Raw genomic sequence first — 21,555 nt, forward strand, 5'->3', positions numbered from 1 at the left:
CCGTCTTCTATCATATTACATTTCATCACCAAGAAAGGTTTTAACATATGGGATCAATTCATGTTAATTTGGATCCATCGCTTAACCTTATGGATTATGAGCTCATATCGTCTATCTTATAAGAGATTTAACATTAGTATTAACTTACCTTTTGACCCAGGAAGACACTTTGATTCAAATTTTTTTGTCCATCTTGGTACCCCACTTTTTGTTTCATACGCTTCAGCTCAATCCCTGTCGAATTCTTTCGTGTTTGATGTTCGAATAGATTTAACTAATTATCCTAGGTCCTTAACATGCTCACTTCCACCACTCTTCGCAACTCTTTTGCGATCTTTTGTCGAATTAGCGGAGTATTCATACTCGGGCTATGACGGCGATCCCAATTTCCAGGTATCTGATCAGATTCTACTTTGTGGAACTCGAATGGATATGGTCTCTGCATATGGAGAATACTGGGGGGATAACTCGGAACCATCTTTTGGTTCCACCTTACAGACACCCTTGTTTCTTTCTAGAACTTCGGGTGTTTGTTTAATCCATCTTCAGTGTTACAGGAAGGCAGGTACTAGTTTCATCTTTCAATCTATCGAAAGGAATCGCAAGACCAACTTTCACATCATCCTTTTGAAGAGTTGTCAAGTGTATGCGCTACAGAATGAAGGAAGCTCCACTACTAGAAGCTATTTTACGCAATTCCTCAATTTGTATTTTGTTGTATTACTTTGTTTATTGTTATGTTTTGTTTTTTAATTTGGAGATTGTAATAGACTCTTAAGTTAATGTATTTGCTTTCAACAAAAAAAAAAAAAAAAGTTAACGAAGATTCAACTCAAAATTGATTAAAAATGACTACTATACAACCTATACTAACGTATCAACTAACATGCCAACAATCTTTGGTTGAAGTGGTAAGAGGTATAATCTTCCACCTTAGAGGTCAAGGATTCGAGGCACACGCTGAACAGTAAAAAAATGTATCAACTAACATGTCATAGTTAAGACAAAGCTGACAATATGCTCAGCCTGAAATCCGGTCGATTTTCGATCGGGTATGTCTCTAAACCTACTCCGGACACATAACTTGGCCTGGATTGCGGCGTGGGCGCGTGGCATAGTCATATTTCAACGGTTGGACAAGAAACGTCTAACCCCATAACTAAACTTCCTTCACAAAGGTTAGTGTCTGAGTCTTACCAACTATGGAAGCTAAAACTTCAGTTTGATCACAGTTCACTTTCAGGGACCAATCCTTCAAGTTTGAACTAATGTTATCAACTAATCAAGGTAAACTTCTTAATAATATACTTACTACTCATATCTTGAATCAAATTCGATGCATTTTCAAGTTTAGACATTTAGTATTTGACACTTGCCCTAGTTTATTCTGTTCAAATGGCTGCTTGGTATTAGTAAATTTCATTTCTTTATGATTGTAGAGAGAGAGAGAGAAACCCTCAAAAACTAAAACAAGATTATTTCTTAGTTGACTAACTAATCTTACTTGCGTGTCACGATTCATTCAATTGTTTCAATTTTTTAAATATTTTGACTTTGCGTGTTCATCTTTTCAATAGTTATCTGTCTTTGATTTCTAAACTGGTAAAACCCTAATTTTGGATTCATTTGGTATAATGTTTCCTTTTTTCAATTGTTAGGTAGAGTAAATATTGAGTAACAAATCTTTCTCTAAAGATCATTCAAATTAGGTTGGTTTTTTGCATTCCTTTACCAAGTCTTCCCTAGCAGTCTTTCTTTAAAAACAAAATCTCTTATTTTCTTCCTGGGAATTTCATTTCTCATACTTTAAGATCCTTTTTATTGATCAAAGAAAACCCAAAAAGTTTCAATCTTGAGGATTTTGATTTGATTTTCGAGATTATAGCAAACTATTTTGGAGATATTCTTTTTCTATAAATTATAGAGTTGGATGGGAGCTAAAAATTCGACTAGTTACAGAGGAGAATCTCCTGCTCCTGCTTGGGGAGCTTCTAATGCATATCCTCCTCAATCTCCATATGTTCAGCACAGTCAGAGCTATGGACCTCAGAGTAGCTACCAAGCGGCACCGCAGAATTTCGCATGTGCGGCACAAGGACTTTGTAACCGTGTAGGGGGAACTCAGAAGAAGTTGGATAGAAGGTATTCCAGGATAGCCGATAACTACAATTCCTTGGAACAGGTAAGGTCATTTTTAAGATACTTAAGTAATCGTATTTGATGCATTGAGATCTTTTGGTTTTTCAATTAGGAAAAAATTGGATAAACATTGATGAAAACTACATAATCTAGTTATGGTTTGATCTGATTGTAGTATGTATGAATAACACAAGAATTACAGTTGGCATGTATTTGTTTGTGACTTTTAGTATACGGGGGCATGGGCCGAGTTTATTAGACCCTTTTTTTTTTTGAATTGGTAAGCGTGTGCCTCGAACCCTTGACCTCTAAGTTGGAAGACTTACCTCTTACCACTTGAGCCAAGAGTTGTTGGCAAGTTTATTAGACCCTTTCTCACTTCTAAAGCGTACTTTTCTTGTTCCAATCAAGGAACTTGAGGACTTTGACATGATTTCTCACTATACTGTTTGTAACATACCGTCTTGTTGTTTGGACAATAGTGAGGTATGAAGTATAACAGCTAAGGTTAAAACACGGCATTTACAGGGTACAATAGTCATATCTGCTCTTTTGGTGTTTATGTCTCCTTTAGTTGTACTGATTACCGATTATATTGCTAACTTCTCATCCACGACTATAAATGAAATAAGGTATGTATCGTTTTACAGGTGACTGAAGCTCTTGCACAAGCTGGCCTTGAATCTTCAAATCTTATTGTTGGTATCGATTTTACAAAGAGCAATGAGTGGACAGGTAAGCATCTAGTCTGTGTGCCTTAGAATTTCCTATTTAGTGTGCCATTTTAACTTGCTATGTGAATCAGGCGCCAGGTCATTTAATCGGCAAAGTTTGCATCACATAGGAGACATTCCAAATCCGTATGAGCAAGCATTATCTATTATTGGAAGAACTCTATCTGCTTTTGATGAGGATAACTTGATACCATGTTTCGGATTTGGAGATGGTAATATCTAATAAAAACTGTTTATAGTGAGGTCTAGTCAAACGTATTTTCGACTTCTCGAGAATGATGTGTATCTGTTCTTTATTTTGACAGCGTTAACACACGATCAAGATGTGTTCAGTTTCTATCCAGATGATAGGTCTTGTAATGGATTCGAGGAAGCGTTGGAACGATATCGAGAAATAGCTTCGCATTTACGGTTAGCAGGTTGCCTTTTCTCTTTCATGTAGTTAGCTTTTAAAATGCCATTTCCTTAATACTACTGGAAAACTTGATCATTATTAAGGCACTTGGTTCTGAGGCCTATGGTTTCTGTTCTCTTTTGGTAGGGCCAACATCATTCGCCCCTATTATTGAAATGGCAATGACAATTGTCGAACAAAGTGGTGGCCAGTACCATGTTTTAGTGATAATCGCTGACGGACAGGTATGTTTATCTCTCTATCTGGATTAGTAAGTGTTATAACACCTGCCAAACCAGAAAACCCATAATGAAAAGCAACAAGCACACACAGTAACACAAGAGGTTATGTGGTTTCAGTCGTAAAACCTACTCCCAGCACGAACAAAGGCACAATCGTTTCACTAAGAATGAAAAACAAGGTGAAGATTCCTCAAGAGCTTTTGATAAATAACCACAAAACCCTATGACTCAGCGCCTCCACGAATAAGGTTATCAGATTCGTTGCACCCCCCTGCGAATCGCGATCTGGTTCGCGCGAACCCTTTTCATTCGCGAACCAGATCGCCAGATCTAGCGAACTAGAGTGAAGCAAAGACATACCTTAGATTTGAGTTTTAGGTTTTGAATTTCCAACTAATTGCTATTTTATGATTTTATCTTCATGTTTTAAGTACTATTATGATATCAGACTTTGAGTAATTAGTTGTTTCATCCCTTATGAGTTTTGAAATATTTGTCTATAATTAAGAAATAATTTTGGAACATTTAGTAATGAACCGAAATTTTATATAAAGCGAATTATGTATCGAATTAGCGTAGCGAAGAGGTATACCCCCCACGTACCGGATACACTCTAATAGGCTTACCGCGTACCCGTTTTCGTACCGCGTACCGGGACGTACCGCGAATCTGGTAACCTGCCACGATTATTTTCAAATAGAAAGCAACAAAACAACCCCAAAGCATTGAGCCTTAGGTCCAAAAGGAAAAAAAAAACAGATTGCTGTTTCCGTTAGCATGATTACTCAATAGTTGGCCAGGGTAAGGAATTATTCATTCATTACTTTTGAGTTTTGCCATACTACAACTATTATGATTTTGAACTATTCCAATGAATGTGTCTCACTCAAACCATGGCTGTTGTAGGTAACTAGAAGTGTTGACACTGCACGTGGCCAGTTAAGCCAGCAGGAACAAAGGACTGTTGAAGCAATTGTAAAAGCAAGGTAAATTTCTAATTGATTCCTCTGATTGTTGGAGTTACCGTACATTGGTTGTGGGAGGGGAAGGTGGGCACTTTATACTTGTAATGGAGAGCTTCAGCACCCGAGCTAGCTTTTGGGTGAGAAGGCCCAAGACCACTAGGAGTAAGGAGGGCCCAAAATCATACCAAAAAATTATATCAGAGGCCAAGTTTACCGAAGTCTTTGAGTTTGTGGAGGGATTGATAGTCTTCTATATCCCAATGTGTGAAGGGAAAGATTGTTAGAGTTATCCCACATTGGTTGTGGGAGGGGATGGTGCTCACTCTATAAGTGTGAGAGAAAGCCTCAACTCTTGACCTAGCTTTTAGGGCGAGAGAGGCCGAGGACCACTTGGACGTACGGAAAACCCAAGACCAGACCCACATTGATGACCATGAGTTTCCAAATAATGATTTACACTATCTCTTCCTTATCACAGTGAGTATCCACTATCAATTATTTTAGTTGGGGTTGGAGATGGGCCTTGGGACATGATGAAGGAGTTCGATGATAACATTCCTGCTCGTGCTTTTGACAATTTCCAAGTAAGCAACTGTAAAAAAAAACTAAGTAGCATTTGAACATTTAGACTCTGGTTGAGAGTTTTTTGGTATCATGTTTCTTTACAGCTAATGGGTGAATATTTTGTGCTTTTCAGTTTGTGAATTTTACAGACATTATGTCAAAGACTGTATCTCCATCCAGAAAAGAAACCGAGTTTGCTCTCACAGCTTTGATGGAAATACCTTCTCAATATAAAGCAACAATGGAACTAAATATATTAGGGTAATTATGATTACGCATGTTACGATGATGATCAGATTGTGTTTTTCCATCTGAGTGGCATGGAATTCATCTTCTTCAATACTCATACTTTTTCGCTGTTCTTTGAATACGCAAGCAGTCGTCGAACAGGGAAGTCTCCACAAAGGGTTGCTCTTCCACCACCTCTCTATAAGTCGAGACCTTCCCACTTAAGTAGTTTCAAACAAAATGCAGCCTTGTATGATTCATCTTCATTTAGCTCAAGATCTTCCCAGGCAAGTAGTTTCAAGCAAAGTGTACCTCCCTATCCCGGACACCAGAATACCATGGGTGTGGCAGCACCTAGAAGCTCTGATCATCAGGTGATTCTTCAGCCACCATCTATTGTTACCAGTGATTATTTTCTTTCATCTTGTTTTCCTTTTTGCGCGTCTGGGCTTCCTCCGGTTTCTTTAGTTTTCATTTCAAGTAAACTTTAGTCCTACTCGTATAAAACGATTAACATTAGGGTGGCGTTCTTTTTATTATTTGAATCTAACTTGCCTGAGTCCGACTTGTCTGATACTGAGCTGTCCGAGTCTGACTTGTTCTGGTTAGGGGCATAATCATCATTTTAGGTAATTTCGAACGAAGGACTCTTATGTCTTATGTCAGACTTATTTTATGTCTGATTCAGATAGACCCAATATCAGCCCGTGTCAGCAATTCAGACAGGTCAGATGCAGTAGTCAGATATAAACATTCTGAAATCGTGCTCCAGTCAATTCAAATCTTGAGTCAGATTTTAGATCAAAATATCGTGACGCAAAAAAAAAAACACCGTAGTTTTATTTGATCTCTCATGGTGGATATGGTGAAATAAATAATATAATTTACCTCCGATCGGTCATTTTTGTACTGCGAATTAATAGTTGGACTTCAACGTTTACAGGTTTGTCCCATTTGTCTTACCAACCCAAAGGATATGGCGTTCGGCTGTGGACACCAGGTTTGCATCTTCATTCAAACCTTGTTTTTTCTCATATCTATGATCAATCTAAAATTACATCTCTTTCTTTTTCCCTTCGACAGACATGTTGTGAATGTGGGCCCGATCTTCAGGCGTGCCCGATCTGTCGAGCTCCCATACAGACCAGAATAAAGCTGTACTGATACTGAAATTATGCTACTTTGCTCTTTCATGTATCTTGCTTGCTCATATAATCTTGTAAATGATTCTTTGAAATTTTACCTTTTAGAGTTTTGGTTTGAGCTATTAAATCGATATCGATTTGTATATTTAAGTCTTTGGGTTGGGTTGGGTTGGGTTGGGTGGTGTTTAAATCCCTCCTTTTGTTCGACGATGAACGAAAAACTTGTGCATTATTATATAGTTTTTAAATTCTTTGACAATAATATAAATTCATACTGGCTCAAACTGCATACCTTCTTAGGAAAGCATATCAAATTTATTATTATTGAAATGATTAGAAGTGTTTCAAGGATCCAAGATACACTGCTTCTGCATTAGGTCTTCCACCACCTTATGTCTAACTGATTTTGTTTTCAAACTCAGTCGTTAGATCGTGATAGCCACAATAAAACTCCCACGGCTATCTGTCTGCCAACATAGATCGGACGGCTGCCCTAAAAGATCACATGATAGTGTTTTATGATGGAAGGTGGGTAATTTTCTGCCTTGGACGAGTAACAAGAGTGTGTACATGAATTCAGACAAAGTTTAGAATGGAAACCCCTCAACTTCTCCAAAAGAAGGAACATTTCTAAAAGCATGACCTCCTAATATCCTGGATATTCCAACAAACACCCTCTGATATAAAGTGAAGTCTTCATTTGATATTAGTATCACCTCTAAACTCTAATTATACTACTTCCTCTAAAAAAATGGCTGCGAAAAAACGTTTTTTTCCTCTCATTTTCACCCTTTTCACTCTCTTGGTTGGTCTTGCTAATGGAGTAAGAGTAAGAACATCACCAGGAACAAAGATGGGAAACTGGAGGACACTTGTTCACAATATCGGCGTTGTTGGCATGCATATGGCTTTAACCCATCAAAACACGGTTCTGATTTTCGATCAGACTCAAACGGGTAGGTCTGGTTATCTTCTCAACCGAAGAAGTCACGGTCGAAAGTGTTCGTCGTCAGACACTCGGGATTCTCCGTGTTGGGCTCATTCGGTCGAGTATAACATTGCTACCAACTCATTTAGGCCCTTGAGTCTGCAGACAGATACTTGGTGCTCGTCGGGTGCTTTCTTGAGTAATGGAACTCTTCTACAAACGGGTGGCCACGGAAATGGTTTTCGAAGAATTAGATACTTCAATCCTTGTTCAAACCATAAGTGTAGTTGGAAACAGTCAAGGTATTCTTTGATGCATAATAGATGGTATGCTTCTAATCAAAGACTTCCATCTTTGGACGATAGAGTTATTCTAGTTGGTGGAAAAGACACATTCACTTATGAATTTGTACCTAAGTTAGCTTCACACAGAGGATCTTACTCTCTTCCATTCTTACGGAGAACCTTCGAAAGAAGAGAAAACGGAAACAATCTTTACCCGTTCGTTCACCTTTCTTCGGATGGTAAACTGTTCATCTTTGCTAACCGTGATTCTATTCTTTTAGATTATAAGAACAATAAAGTAGTCAAGAACTATCCTAGAATGCCAGGATCTGGATCAAGAAACTACCCGAGTTCAGGTTCTTCTGTAATCCTTCCTCTAGATCATAAGGACAATTTTCGGAAAGTTGTGGTCTTGGTTTGTGGAGGTTCATCTCATGGAGCTTATGAAGCTGCACAAAGAGGAAATTACTTGAGAGGTCTAAGATCTTGTGGAAGGATGGTGATTACAGGACATAATCATAAATGGGTGATGGAGCAAATGCCCGGACCTCGTCTTTTAAACGATATGATAATCCTTCCAACAGGTCATGTTTTGATCATTAATGGAGCTAAAAATGGCAGTGCTGGATGGAGAAATGCAGTAAATCCTTCTCTTCAACCTTATCTTTACAACCCAAAGAAACGTTTAGGTAATAGATTCAAAGTTCTGAAATCTACAAATATTGCTAGACTTTATCACTCTTCAGCCATTCTTCTCCCAGATGGAAGAGTTTTAGTTGCAGGAGGAAACCCTAATGAAAGATACACATTTAGAAATGTACCTCACCCAACAGAGTTAAGATTACAGGCCTATAGCCCGTATTATACAGGCCGATATTACAACAATTTAAGGCCCAGAGATTTGTCGATAAACATTACAAATAGTTGGGATAGTATTCGATACGGGGAAGAATTCACGGTCCGGTTTAAGCTTTCAAGAAGACCAAGCAAATATGTGAGTTTTAGTGTTTATGCACCACCATTTACGACACATTGTATATCGATGAATCAGAGGATGTTGAAGTTGAGGTGCAAGAGGTTACTAAGAGAAAGTGGTGGATGGGTTTATGCACTTCTTGAAGCTCCTCCTTCTGCTCTAGTTGCTCCTTCTGGTTATTATATGCTTACTGTGGTTAATGAAGGTATTCCTAGTGTTTCTCAATGGATCAAATTCGATCATGCCTAAAATTCCTTCATATATTAAAATTTGGAGTATACTATATATATATAGAAGTAGGTCCGATATGGACTTAAATTTGGGTTTATATCGATATTACTTTTCATCTTTGTTCAATCAATCAAGCTAATCAAAGTTTCTCCAACACATTGGCTTCTTCTCCATATCATAGAGTCCGATACTCGAGAACAAGAAATTATATTGTTCGAACATTTCATTAATGAATTATAATACAGTAAGTTCAATATCAGAAAAAACGCAAATGAGATTTAGAAATGTAGAGTGGGTTAGTGTTAGATTTGAGTCTTGTTATATTGATTTCTATGTGTTGCAACATCTTCTTTGCGCGAAAGAATTTTTTAACCAGTCATCTTCTTGCATTTTTCCAAACCCCAGTTTGACACCAGAAACCTGCAACCATGGTCATCATGATTAGATATATCCATAATTTCAGCAGTCTTGGGTAGGGGTCTATCGAGCCTGAGTGCCAAGCCCAACAACCTCCACGAGCAGGCCCTCATCTCGGGTGTATGTGTTTAGACTAGTCTCCGAGGTCCTCTAACTCATGAATTACACAGTTGTCGACTGACTCGGGCCTAGTGGCCCAAGTCCCAAGCCCCACAACGTAGACCCACTGTGCCGAACAACTTAAGCGATCAGGACAGACTCTTGGGCTTAGTTGCATAGACTAGTCTCTGAAGTCCTCTAAACTAATAGGTTTGTGGTTTTCATGTCCAATTGATTTGCAAATAAGTGAAAATTGTTTGTGTTACCTCTTTCGATACATCCACTATGCCTTTCTCAATGTTCTTAAGGATCCTCCGAGCAGTCATTTGGAACGCCTGAAATATGTTCTCTCATTAATTTTATGTACCCGAATAACCAAAAGACGACCAGTATTTTTAACTACATATTAAAATAAACGAAAGCTCGAAATAGAGTTTCAATCCCTTACTTCATCAACACTTGGGAATGATTTAGCAGATGTCTCCATAAACATAAGGCCATTTTCCTTGGCAAATTGTTCACCTTCCACTCTGCTAACAGCTCTACTTTGATGGCCAAGATCAGACTTGTTGCCTATCAGCATGATAGTCGTGTTCGTACCCGAATGTTCCTTAGCATCTTTGAGCCAGTTTGCTATATGGGTGAATGTTTCTCTTCTGTTCAATGATCCAAATAAGTGAGTGAGTGAGAGAGAGAGAGTGTGAGTGTGTGTGTGTGTGTGTGTGAGAGAGAGAGAGGGAGAGAACCTTGTAATGTCATAGACCAAAAGTGCTCCAGCCGCACCTCTATAGTAAGACCTAGTTACTGATCTGAAAGTTTCCTGACCAGCCTATAATGGAGAAAAAATAGTTTCATGATCAAATCTTTTGAACCCATTATTACCAAAGCTTTGATATAATAAGAGAATCATGAACTGGGTATTTCTTTAAGAAGTTAACTAGAAAAAAAAATTCAAATATGAAAACAATGAAAAGATTTGCCCAGTGATGTGAGTGGGGCTGTGTCGGCCCGTTTGACACCGGAAACGGCCCGGTCCACCAAATAAACGGCACAGCATGGGCCTGGCGAGGCAGGTCGTGCTGTTAAAATTCCAGAGAATAGGTCTGGCCCGCAAGGCCAGGCATGACAAAACGGAATTGCACGGACCGTGTTGTGTTAGAGTGTTAGACCCTGATGCTGCCCCACACCACTATAGTTGCCCAAGTTGTTCCCAACTTCAACCACCAAAATCTGTTACCAGAAGCCTATCTTTCCTTGAAAACTGGCTTAGAAGGAAAGAATTCTTTCCTAACTCCTAAGACTTATCCACTTTCCAAATTCTCCGAAGTTGATCTCCCCTCAACTTAAGGGTTGTAGTCACTCGACACTCTCCTAAAACACTAGCTCTCGTGTTAGAGCCTATTGGGACTAACAAGAGGTCTGAATTTACTTGTTTATTTTTATCTGACTCGTTTGAATAGTTAATTCAGGTTAATTTTGGGTCCATATTCAAATTTTTAGATGAGTCAGATTCAGACAATGAGAAAAAAGAAATATCGGTAAAGAAGTGCTTACAGTGTCCCATAAGTGAAGCTTAATCGATCTACCATTAAACTCAATCATCCTAGACCCAAAATCAGCTCCAATTGTAACATCATGAACATGCTGAAATCTTTTATCAGTGAATTGTAACAATAAACAAGATTTTCCAACACCTACAATACCATCAAAACCAAAAAAACAGAGTAAGAAAAACGTGTTTTCGTCAAAATTAGGGTTCATATAGTTCAAACATGACTCAATAAACCCAAGAATAAAACAAAAGGGGAATCTTAAAATCTTACAACTATCACCAATGATTATAAACTTGAACAGATAATCATAAGACATTTTTGATTGAAGAAGCAAACAGAGGAATAGAAGAAAGATCTTGTAGTGAGTGAAACATTGATTTGGGTTTAGAAGAGATTTATATAGGAAAAGATTAACAAAAACAGAAAAGGGTTAGGAATTGTTGTTCTAATCGGATTCAGAACTTATGTGGAATTACAAATTAGGTTTCCCTCTTAAAATCAAACCGTTTAAATTTAAGTAGGTAGCTTAAATTTAGCAACAATAGATAGATATGAATGGTTAATTCGTGTTTGGCCCTTACTTTATGGCCATATGTCTGATAACTCCCTTATTTTTGTAACATCCAAATTATCTTAGGGTTCCATCTAAATTTGATCAAGGATATTTTTCTATCTCCAATTATCCATAGATTTAAGTTGGTTATAGAGTAGAAATGTCGTAACCCATATTTTCTTCTCCGGCGTTCAGAATCCTTTATCTTAATCTACTCTACTTTTAGTACACGTTACAAAATTGGTTAAAATATATTTACCGCATCTTTAAGGATGACAATGGTTACACTTGTAAAATTCCTCAATAACTTTTTTTCACACATGCATTTATGATCAAGGGAAAAGTGGGAAACCATGTGATGTGTAAGCACATCCCATCTAATTAACTGATAGCTTTACCGGGTAAATTCTGATACTTCCGAAGATCATTTAGTTTTTTTTTTTTTTAAAAATAACAGAAAAATAAAGAGCTGTTTTCAGCACCACCATCACCACTATGAGAAAAATCTAAAGAACGAGATCAAAGGTAAAGATAAAGAGTTGTTTTCAGCACCACCATCACCACTTTAGCAAAAAATTCTTCTTTGCAGGATTCTTGAAACTCAAGTTTGTTAAATATTTAAATCCTCACTGTTTGGGATTTTTTTATAGTATTCAGATTAAGTCGGTAAGCATTAGACACGCTTATACCCTCCATGTGTTCAGGATTGAGGTATCAGTCCCACTTACACAGACTTCCCTAGTCTTTTCTTTAATCTCAGGACAGACCTGGTTCTATTTGAGTCAGGGCAGAGCTTCGGCGCCTAGGACGATCATACCGACCTTCTAGTTCTCGTTTTGAGTGGTAAATCTCTTCCAGATTCAAGCTCCTTATTGACTTGATACGGGTCGACTCACTAGTCTTTTGGTATTTTCTCGACTTATTGACCATAGACAATTGATGATCATTTATGGGTTGGGCTGATTTTCGAAATAAAATATTATGGGCACTGGCACTTATTGGGCCTCAAGATTGATTATCAAATATCGTGGAATTCCTTCAACAAAAATAAAAATAAAAAAACAAATCCTGGAATTGTAGCCGTATATTTAATCTAAAGCAATCATGACCGTTCATTTTAATCTTGCAAAGAGAAACCCTTCATCCCTTCCCCTCGTTCCTAAATCCTAAACCTCAAGCTCGTAGTCTCACATCTACTCTCCTCTTATCCTTAAAAATCCCCTTCTCTCTCTCTCTCTCTCTCTCTCTCTCTCTCTAAAACTACTTCATTCAACTCGCCATGGCATCAACAGCTACAACCATCTTCAATTCTCTATCCATGGCTAATGGTTGTTTAACCTCACAACCAGCTCTTATAACCACAAAAGCTTCCTACCCATTTATCAATCTCTCTTCAAAATCCATTAAATTTCTTCATCTTTCATCTTCTTCCTCATTTCCTTCATGGGTTTCTCTCAAGAAGAAAAATTCATCATCATCTGTAATTGCTCTGGTCGCATCAACTTCAGACTGGACTCCCCAAGAGAACGTAGTTGAAGAAGAAGTACAAGAAGAAGGGTTCAATTTGGAGATTCAGGATGGAGAGGGTGAAGTTGAAGAAACTGTAGCAGGAGAGGTAGAAGAGAGTGGTGAAGAAGAATCTTTCTCTGAACCTCCTGAAGATGCTAAATTATTTGTTGGAAATTTACCATATGATGTTGATAGTGAGAAATTAGCTGGACTATTCAATCAAGCTGGAATTGTGGAGATTGCTGAGGTAAAAAATTCTTTATCCCCTTTATTTATGAGCCCATTTTGAAGAGTTTAAGATTTTGGGTTTAATTTTTTGATTTGTTTTTAGGTCATTTACAACAGAGAAACCGATCAGAGTCGAGGGTTTGGGTTTGTCACTATGAGTACAGTTGAAGAAGCTGAAAAAGCTGTAGAGATGTTCAATCGATATGTAAGTTTACCCATTCTATTCTAGATTAATTGTTTTATCTGCAATATCTAATAGTTTGTAGATATTAATTGGTCGAATCGAGTGATGGGTTCTTTTTCATTAAGATGCAAATTGCACTTTATAACACAATTCACATCTACATTGAATTGCTTAAATTGTTGTGTTATCAGATTAATGAAACTTGATAATGACTTTTGTATTCTTTGTCGGTTTGTTTGAATTTTGATGATTGCTTCTATTTGGGTTTAGGATATAAATGGAAGAGCTTTAACTGTTAACATTGCTGCTCCAAGAGGGTCAAGACCAGAGAGAGTCCCTCGACAATTTGGACCTTCATTGAGATTATATGTCGGGAACCTTCCATGGCAGGTGGATGATGCTCGTTTGCTTCAGGTATTCAGTGAACATGGTAAGGTGGTAGATGCCAGAGTTGTTTCTGACAGGGAAACTGGGCGTTCACGAGGTTTCGGCTTTGTGACAATGTCTTCACAGACAGAGTTGGATGATGCCATTGCTGCTCTGGATGGACAGGTAATTTTCTCTGTCACTTCCTACACATCTTAGTTTGTTCTATTTATCTGAGAAATGTGAAAAGATCATATTCTTCTAATTTTAATTTTATCCTCTAAATGGTTGTTCCTTGCACGTGATGAAGTAGTTGGGAAATTGGGATCGACCGATCCACCCGAGTAACTCGTGGATAAGGATTAGGAGTAGTAGGATTTGATACTGTACAGAACCTGGAACTCCCGTGTTAATTCTTCCGTAGAAACTTTGAAATCATGGAGTTTAATTTGAATTATCAGAGTAGAGTTTGTGGCCGAGCTATTTGGTGCCATTTGGGAATAAGCCTATATGTGATCCATAGGCGATCCTGGCGCCAACTGCTTAGATTGGAAAGGTACCTGACTACCTCAATGTTTGAGTAGTCTGGCCTGATGCTCGTAACGCGCTAATACGTGTTGTTCTTTTAATGACATGAATTAGAGATGAAAGAAGTGGTCTGAACTCTGAACTTAGATTATCCTTGACATTTCCCTGGACTTCGTTTAATCAATTTTACCAGTAGGAGATTCCAAAGAAACCCTTTTCCCTCAACTACAAGGAAGCCAGGAACCCAAGGGTACAAGAATATTAGATACTGAATCTTGTACCCCAATTCAACTTACACTGTATAGAAGAGGCTAGTCTCAGTTCTAATTCACACTTTATTTCCATGTCATGTTTGTTGGCTTAAGGATTGTAGTTATAGGTCAAAAGTCTATATTTCAATTCCAAGTCAATTTCCGATCCATAAGATGATAACAAAGGAACCCCTTTATTTATATTGTTTGGATAGTCCATCCAGTATATCACCCCACGTTACCAGTCAAAATGCTTTATTTGCTACTTCAAGCAAGACAAAGGCACAGTGTAATCAAGTATTGAGGGACTAAAATGAGGTAACATTTATTTAGAAGACACCCTTGTGATGTCGCCCCATCCAATTTTTGGCAAAGCATGAGCTCTCTTAACCAAAACCAAAAGTTCGGCTTTTCTAGGGGAATAAAGGAAGAGAGATTATTTCAAGAAATTATAAAAATTATGATTACTATTGACATAAAATAGCTTTATTCTCAAAACCCACGTGCCACGTTATATGTTGCATTTGTTTGCCTAAACTAGTCCATTGGTTTGTGTTATTGGGTGTTGCAGAGTTTGGACGGAAGGGCGATCAGAGTGAATGTTGCTGAGGAGAGGCCAAGGCGTAATTCATTTTAGTTTCATGTGCAGTTGAATCTCCAACGCTCCTTTCTTTTAAATCATTTGTAAGTCCGGCATGTGCCGTTTGAAAGGAGCAATGTTCAAGTTATCGATTATTTTTTTGGTTTAGGTTTGTTAACTAGAGATTGAAAAGCTTTTAGCTTTGGAGTTTAAGAAGTACTTGTCTCACTTTTCTTTTTATTGTATTTGTTTTGGTTGTTGTCATACTCAGTTATCCCTTTAATCACCAACCTGTAGTTTCATGATACTTGTTTCACCTGGCGGTGCATTTTCATGAATTTCAGCAACACATTTTAGTTGAGTATCCATGACGCTTTTGTGGTTGCTTCTGCGATCCTTTCTCTGATGCTTTTTGCGCATTTTCTGCAACGTTTTTTACCTCACTTTGTAGACACTCATTCACTTTACCTTGGGGCCACCTATGAGGAGTTGCCCAAGGTGCAAAATTATCCTTAGTTCCCCTCTGTCGGTTCCACCAGTATGGAATTAACATAGAAGCTTACTCTTGAGGAGTGGATGAGTTCTCTCAAGATGGCAGAGTGGATACATGTAGGAGGCCAAGATGGGTTTATATGGTTGTTGCCTCCTCTTCGGAGATGTTCTGAAGAGAGAGACAAGAACAAGAAGGGTTATAAGACAGAACTAGTCAATGGGACTATGGGAGTTGTCATCAACATGGGGAGGAAGATAGATGGTAATACTGCCAAGAGGAGCTAGAAAATGAACTGTCGTGGCAAGATTGAACACTAGACCACGAACTATCGTGAGTTTTTTCCCTGACATATTTGACGCGCTTTCACCCGCTTTTTGTGACTGCTTGATTTCCATCCACTGTCTGCTCGTTTTATGTGATTCATTCGCTTTCTGCGACATCCTATGCGATTTTTAATGACGCGTTTTTGCTTGCTTCCTGCATTCTCTGCGGTCTCTTTTCACTTGCTCTCCTTGACTTTTTTCGACTGCTATCAGGTTTGATTTTTTTTGCGCCACTTTCTGCAACCCTTTTTCCCCTCTGTTTTCTGGGAAGCTATTTGAACACCATTCATAACGCTTTTTGCGAATTGCCGTGGCCCTTCTCTTCTGGGAGTACGCAGCGAAAAGCATCCTCGAACAATGAAATGATTTTATTTTTCTACAAGAACTGTCAGAGTGCAGTGAAGTTTCTTCCTAAAGAACCTAAGATGACCTGCTCTTAGAATCATGGATTAAATACTCATCAAAGCTCTGACTAAGAGGGGTCATATGAATAAATTACTTCAATAGCTATGGACTAAGTTTTTACTAAATCAAGTAATTGTACCTTCTAGTAGTTTTTTTCTCACCACCACCTATTAGGTCTTGACCCCACCCTCTAATTTAAAAATTATTTAACCCCAATTTAAATCCAAAATTAGTCCAAATTAATTAATTTTCCACTTCTTTTTCTTTTGGTAGGGTTCCTTGTTCCTATTAACACTATAGCTAATTATAAAGTGAAGTAGTTGTTTGTTGGATTATTAAGACATCCTAACCACCCTCTCTCTCTCATCCTAGAGGTTACTATAAACTCCACTTTGGCCCACCATTCCTACTCACAAAACCCTTTCTTACTTTTTTGTTACCACACTTTTTTTGCTCCCAAGGCATGCATTCTGTCTTACCTAACAACATGTTCATCTCTCTCTAATGGATTTTAAGAGTCAAATAGTTAATAACAACCAAAACCCAAGTTGACAAAGCAATTAATTCACCCAAAACCAAAATCTAGAGAGAAAGAAGAAAGTCAGCATCACCAAGGGCTATCTATATATTACACGTTCATTCATTCTCTATACTCTATAGAAGAAACATGGAGTGGGTTTTAGTTCATGTCAAACTTTCTGATATAGTTCTTTCTCTATTGGGTTTATTCATCTTTAGTTCTGTAATTCAAAAACTCACTAACAAAGGTCCAATGTTATGGCCAGTAATGGGTATAATACCAACTCTGTTCTTCCATTTTCATAACATTTATGATTGGATTACTGAATCATTGATCAAAAGTGGTGGAACTTTTTATTACAGAGGAATGTGGATGGGTGGTGCTTATGGAATCATAACTAGTGATCCTTCAAACATTGAATATATGCTTAAGACGAAGTTTCGAAACTTCCCGAAAGGAAAATATTATAGAGATAGATTCAAAGATTTACTTGGAGAAGGTATTTTTAATGCAGATGGTAATTCATGGAAAGAACAAAGACGAATAGCTGCTTTTGAGATGCATTCAACTCGTTTCGTCGAGTACTCTTATCAAACTATACAAGATTTAGTGCACAAGAAGTTACTAAAGTTGATAGAGAAACTTGTTGAGTCTAGAGAGAGTATTGATCTTCAAGATGTTCTTCTTAGATTTACATTTGATAATATTTGTACTGCAGCATTTGGTGTCGACCCGGGTTGTTTGAACATCGACTTACCCGAAATTCCTTTCGCTAAGGCGTTTGAAGAGGTGACAGAACTAAGTTTATTTAGGTTTGTTGTGCCTCCTTGTGTGTGGAAGCCCATGAAGTTTTTCGATATTGGGTTGGAGAATGGACTCAAAAAGGCGGTTAAAGTAGTTCACGAGTTTGCAGAAAAGACAGTCGTGGATCGAAGAACAGAGTTTTGTAAGTTGGGTGGGTTGAGCGATCGTTCTGATTTGTTATCAAGACTCATGGAAATCGAAGAGCAAGATCAAGAATACACAACAAACAAGTACAAATTCTCTGAGAAGTTTCTTAGAGATTTTTGTATAAGTTTTATCTTGGCAGGAAGAGACACAAGTTCAGTAGCATTAGCTTGGTTCTTTTGGCTTATAAACAAACACCCAAAAGTTGAAAATCGAATAGTCGAAGAGATAACCGAAATTCTTACCCATCGGACTCCTAACCAACACGAAAAGATCGAAAACGAGATCATATTTACAATGGATGAGTTAAAGAGGATGGTATATCTTCAAGCTTCACTCTCAGAGTCACTTAGACTTTACCCGTCGGTTCCTATAGACTTCAAAGAAGTTCAAGAAACCGATATTTTTCCCGACGGAACGGTCGTTGAAAAGGGAGCTAGGGTTCTTTACTCTGCATATTCGATGGGTAGAATGAAGGCGATATGGGGCGAAGATTGTATGGAATTTAAACCAGAGAGATGGATCAAAGAAGGGAAGTTTGTGAGTGAGAATCAATTCAAGTATGTTGTGTTTAATGGAGGGCCAAGGTTGTGTGTGGGGAAGAAGTTTGCTTATATGCAGATGAAGATGGTGGCTGCTTCAATACTATTTAGGTATTCAGTTCAAGTTGTTGAAGGTCAAAATGTGGTTCCAAAGATGACTACTACCCTTTACATGAAAGATGGAATGATGGTTAGTTTTAACCCTAGATCATTTTGTTAGAAGATATTATCAAATTGTGTAATAATGTGTCCTTAAGGAGATATAAATTGTTTATGCATTTTCAGATTGATTTTGTTCTATATTTGATGATGGAGACCATCAACATGGGCCTCACTGCCAAGCCATTGGGCCTCACGACCGAACTAGTTAGAGGGCCTCACAGCCGAGTCCATCAGGGTTTAGAAGTTTTTATGTTTGAGTAACTTTGATATTTAGGAATCCTAGTTTGAGTCTATCTAGAAATGTCTAAGTGCCTATCCTTGTTATTTAGATCAAAAATTATCAATCAAGTTTGTTAAAGTTTATCGTTTTATCGTTATTTCATCAGCTTTATTTCATTAGTTTAGTTTAATAACAATGGTGGATTCCATTACTTTTACGCTTCCGCAACAATCTACATCATTTGAGATGTTGAATGAAAACCTTCCTAGCCAAGCACGACTTAGAATCGACTTCCAGTGCTCAAACTAGAATATAAATACTAGTCATTTTAGCTCGCTCGATATAGTAAAAGATGGAGAAAAAAATTTACATTTTACAAATTACTTATGTTAGTTGCAAATACAACAGAAGAGTCTGATATTGATGTAACACGAGTAATCAGCTAAGAGAATAAAGTGAGAGATAACTCATGAATTGATCGTTAGTCCTTTCGTGTATATTATTGTTGACACTTTCATATGCAGTTTTACAAAATTGTCACCTAAGCATCAATTGTCATTCCGACGAATCACACAAAAATACAGAATATAAGATTCGAGAAAAACAAACACTACCTTAGTGCCCTAAAAAGCACATATATATATGGTAGGGTACGGGTACCCATTAACCCATACAATTTCAACATGTGGGCCTTGCTATTCAGGCCCAAAACCCGAACCACCCGCTGATCCAGTCAATCTAGAAAAAGTAACTGAAATAACGGTCAGACTTCTTAACCATACAAATCCTAAGTTTCTGGTAAACCACATTTTCTTCTTCCTAATCCTCAACCTTAAATACAAACCCTAGCTCCACCATTTCCCTTCATTCCACATTCAATCTACAATAAACTCTTTCATATTTCTTTCTCTCTCTGAAATAAATTTATCTCATCAAAGAGAGAGAAGTAAAGCTTCAAAAAGACCCAACCAAACCGAAAAATCAAGAATGGCATCACAAAAAATTGTCTTGGTTGCTATAATGGCAATTGCATTTCTTGGGTATGTTTCTGTAGTGGCCGAGGCAGCCGCACAATCTGCACCAGCAAGTGGTGGAGCAGCTGAAGCACCTGCAAAATCTGGCGACGTTGCAACTGCAGCTGGATTATCACCAACTGAAGGGGTTGCATCTACTAATACTGATGACATTGCTTCTGCCATGGGACCTAGTATTGCTGGTGGTGAAGCTATGGGTCCTTCAGCTGCTGGTCCTTCAGCTAATGGCAAAAGTGCTTCATCTACTTTGAAGGCATCTGCCGTTGTTGCCGGTGTCTCCTTCGCCGCCGGACTTTTCTTCTTCTGAATCTTCGTCTGATACTGATCGGACTTATATATATATACTAGGCATAACTCGCGTTCTGTGAATGCATGTCAATGCATTCGAATGCGTTATACAATAGAAAATTACTTGATTTTATTACATAATAATTCCAATTGTAACCCTAATTTTATCATATTTGTGTCTTGAGTGTATTGCAAGAGTACGCTTTTGTATTTTATAAGTGTCGCATCAATGACCTCTTTATTTCCTATTTTTCAGATCATATTATAATACATTTGATGTAATGAAATACAATAATCCGAATAGCAAATACACATGGAGGAACAAAACATTTTCACCCATGTACGAGAGACAAGATTACAAAGATTCCTCAAGGGCTATCTCTTCCAATCCGGATAAAAGAAAATTTCCCTTCAACTGATAATAACCATCCTTTATTAGACGATGACAAACACACCTAACATAAATGGACAGGGCAAAATATTGTTTGGGGGTGAAGTTTCAGTTAGAATTTGATATTGATCCATATTCAAGACACTTTTCAACCACATGACTCTGAAATCCATCGGAAACACTTTTAGTTGATGTTTTTTCTCCAATTTACCCTCAACTATTAGCAAAATTGGTGGGAAAATGATAAGATAAAGTCCTTGAGTAGGTGTGGAGGGCTTTGAACCTCATATTATACCAAGGCCAAACTCTAGAATGGAGATAAGAAAAAGATCTACAAGAAAAGTCTCATTTAGATATCAATAAAACCATCAAAATAAGCTCTTCTGAACTCTTTTGGATTGTCTCAATTGATCAATTTTAATCTACCTTGAACTTGTTAATTAAAGAAACTATCATCAAATGGCAGCAACCATCTCAACAATGGCTATGCTAAATCCCAAGTGTTGGGACATCAATTCATCCAATAAGTACAAGCTGCTCAAACTTTCAAAGACACAAACCTCAAAATCAATTCCTCTTCTAACTCTTGAAAATCACCCGAAAGGCCTAATCGCCTCTGAGTTATCGTCTTCTCGGAACGGAACAGGTAATGAAGGAGGTCTCCAACTTAATAGAATTAGGAATTCAACTGAAGTCATTTTAGGACTTGGGTTTGGTGGGTTGATTGCTTCAAGTTCTTTCTTCATACCTAGTGCATCAGCCATTGAACTCGTAACCGTTGCTGAAGCTTCGACGTCCACCGACAACCGAGGATCACTTCTATTGTTTGTTCTTGCTCCTGCTGTTGTTTGGGTTCTCTATAACATACTTCAACCAGCTCTAAATCAACTCAACAGGATGAGGTCTAAGTAATTAAAACCCTAATTGTGATGGTGGATGAGAAACAAATTAAGTTGTATTTCCTCTCTTTTTGGCCATTCTTTGTTATATTTTGGATGGTTTAGTACTTAGTCCTTCATAGATGTGTTAATTAATGTGATTGTTAAGATTCATCTATATGATAATAATAACATTATAGTCCAAATTATTTGCTATTTGAATATATTGTGATGCAAAATTTTGGGCTCCCAA

The 21,555-nt window shown here is 37.7% G+C and overlaps 4 protein-coding genes and 2 pseudogenes across 6 annotated transcripts; 5 read left to right on the forward strand and 1 right to left on the reverse strand.

The window, feature by feature from the left end:
- The first annotated feature begins 816 nt into the window (after positions 1-816).
- Positions 817-6,695, forward strand: LOC147532643 (E3 ubiquitin-protein ligase RGLG2-like). The gene is made up of 13 exons (XM_086651295.1): positions 817-1,178; positions 1,233-1,287; positions 1,925-2,182; positions 2,790-2,874; positions 2,945-3,085; positions 3,179-3,292; positions 3,415-3,512; positions 4,416-4,495; positions 4,953-5,058; positions 5,172-5,299; positions 5,418-5,640; positions 6,210-6,266; positions 6,350-6,695. Exons 3-13 carry the CDS (start codon positions 1,931-1,933, stop codon positions 6,428-6,430), a joined length of 1,365 nt encoding a protein of 454 aa, XP_086507421.1. The 5' UTR covers positions 817-1,178; positions 1,233-1,287; positions 1,925-1,930; the 3' UTR covers positions 6,431-6,695.
- Positions 6,696-7,130: 435 nt separating this feature from the next.
- LOC147532644 (ras-related protein RABB1b-like) lies at positions 7,131-11,365 on the reverse strand. Its single transcript, XM_086651298.1, has 6 exons — positions 11,170-11,365; positions 10,901-11,040; positions 10,093-10,175; positions 9,795-10,002; positions 9,613-9,681; positions 7,131-9,250 (listed from the first exon to the last, which is right to left on the reverse strand). Exons 1-6 carry the CDS (start codon positions 11,213-11,215, stop codon positions 9,161-9,163), a joined length of 636 nt encoding a protein of 211 aa, XP_086507424.1. The 5' UTR covers positions 11,216-11,365; the 3' UTR covers positions 7,131-9,160.
- LOC147532645 (aldehyde oxidase GLOX pseudogene) lies at positions 7,163-8,986 on the forward strand (annotated as a pseudogene). The gene has a single exon (XR_015228474.1). The product of XR_015228474.1 is annotated as an aldehyde oxidase GLOX pseudogene (transcript).
- Positions 11,366-12,536: 1,171 nt separating the features above from the next.
- Positions 12,537-15,403, forward strand: LOC147532646 (28 kDa ribonucleoprotein, chloroplastic-like). The gene is made up of 4 exons (XM_086650490.1): positions 12,537-13,208; positions 13,293-13,394; positions 13,644-13,925; positions 15,090-15,403. Exons 1-4 carry the CDS (start codon positions 12,732-12,734, stop codon positions 15,153-15,155), a joined length of 927 nt encoding a protein of 308 aa, XP_086506616.1. The 5' UTR covers positions 12,537-12,731; the 3' UTR covers positions 15,156-15,403.
- A 75-nt stretch (positions 15,404-15,478) lies between these two features.
- Positions 15,479-18,613, forward strand: LOC147532647 (cytochrome P450 86B1 pseudogene; annotated as a pseudogene). Its single transcript, XR_015228264.1, has one exon. The product of XR_015228264.1 is annotated as a cytochrome P450 86B1 pseudogene (transcript).
- Positions 18,614-20,708: 2,095 nt separating this feature from the next.
- Positions 20,709-21,521, forward strand: LOC147532648 (photosystem II reaction center proteins PsbY, chloroplastic-like). The gene has a single exon (XM_086647862.1). It carries the CDS (start codon positions 20,884-20,886, stop codon positions 21,334-21,336), a length of 453 nt encoding a protein of 150 aa, XP_086503988.1. The 5' UTR covers positions 20,709-20,883; the 3' UTR covers positions 21,337-21,521.
- Positions 21,522-21,555: the final 34 nt, after the last annotated feature.

This window comes from Eschscholzia californica, unplaced genomic scaffold (genome assembly GCF_041429995.1).
Source record: "Eschscholzia californica isolate CP2 unplaced genomic scaffold, dmEscCali1.0.p SCAF_6, whole genome shotgun sequence".
In the NCBI taxonomy this organism is placed as follows: domain Eukaryota; kingdom Viridiplantae; phylum Streptophyta; class Magnoliopsida; order Ranunculales; family Papaveraceae; genus Eschscholzia; species Eschscholzia californica.

Excerpts from the sequence above, each read along its gene's own strand:
- LOC147532643 (XM_086651295.1), top strand. The coding sequence starts at position 1,931 with ATGGGAGCTAAAAATTCGACTAGTTACAGAGGAGAATCTCCTGCTCCT. Across the intron at positions 2,183-2,789 it reads ACTACAATTCCTTGGAACAG|GTGACTGAAGCTCTTGCACA; the intron begins GTAAGGTCATTT and ends ATCGTTTTACAG. Across the intron at positions 5,059-5,171 it reads GTGCTTTTGACAATTTCCAA|TTTGTGAATTTTACAGACAT; the intron begins GTAAGCAACTGT and ends TGTGCTTTTCAG.
- LOC147532644 (XM_086651298.1), bottom strand. The coding sequence starts at position 11,215 with ATGTCTTATGATTATCTGTTCAAGTTTATAATCATTGGTGATAGTT. Across the intron at positions 11,041-11,169 it reads TATAATCATTGGTGATAGTT|GTGTTGGAAAATCTTGTTTA; the intron begins GTAAGATTTTAA and ends ATGGTATTGTAG. Across the intron at positions 10,176-10,900 it reads AGCTTCACTTATGGGACACT|GCTGGTCAGGAAACTTTCAG; the intron begins GTAAGCACTTCT and ends TCTCCATTATAG.
- LOC147532646 (XM_086650490.1), top strand. The coding sequence starts at position 12,732 with ATGGCATCAACAGCTACAACCATCTTCAATTCTCTATCCATGGCTAAT. Across the intron at positions 13,395-13,643 it reads TAGAGATGTTCAATCGATAT|GATATAAATGGAAGAGCTTT; the intron begins GTAAGTTTACCC and ends ATTTGGGTTTAG. Across the intron at positions 13,926-15,089 it reads TTGCTGCTCTGGATGGACAG|AGTTTGGACGGAAGGGCGAT; the intron begins GTAATTTTCTCT and ends TGGGTGTTGCAG.
- LOC147532648 (XM_086647862.1), top strand. The coding sequence starts at position 20,884 with ATGGCAGCAACCATCTCAACAATGGCTATGCTAAATCCCAAGTGTTGG.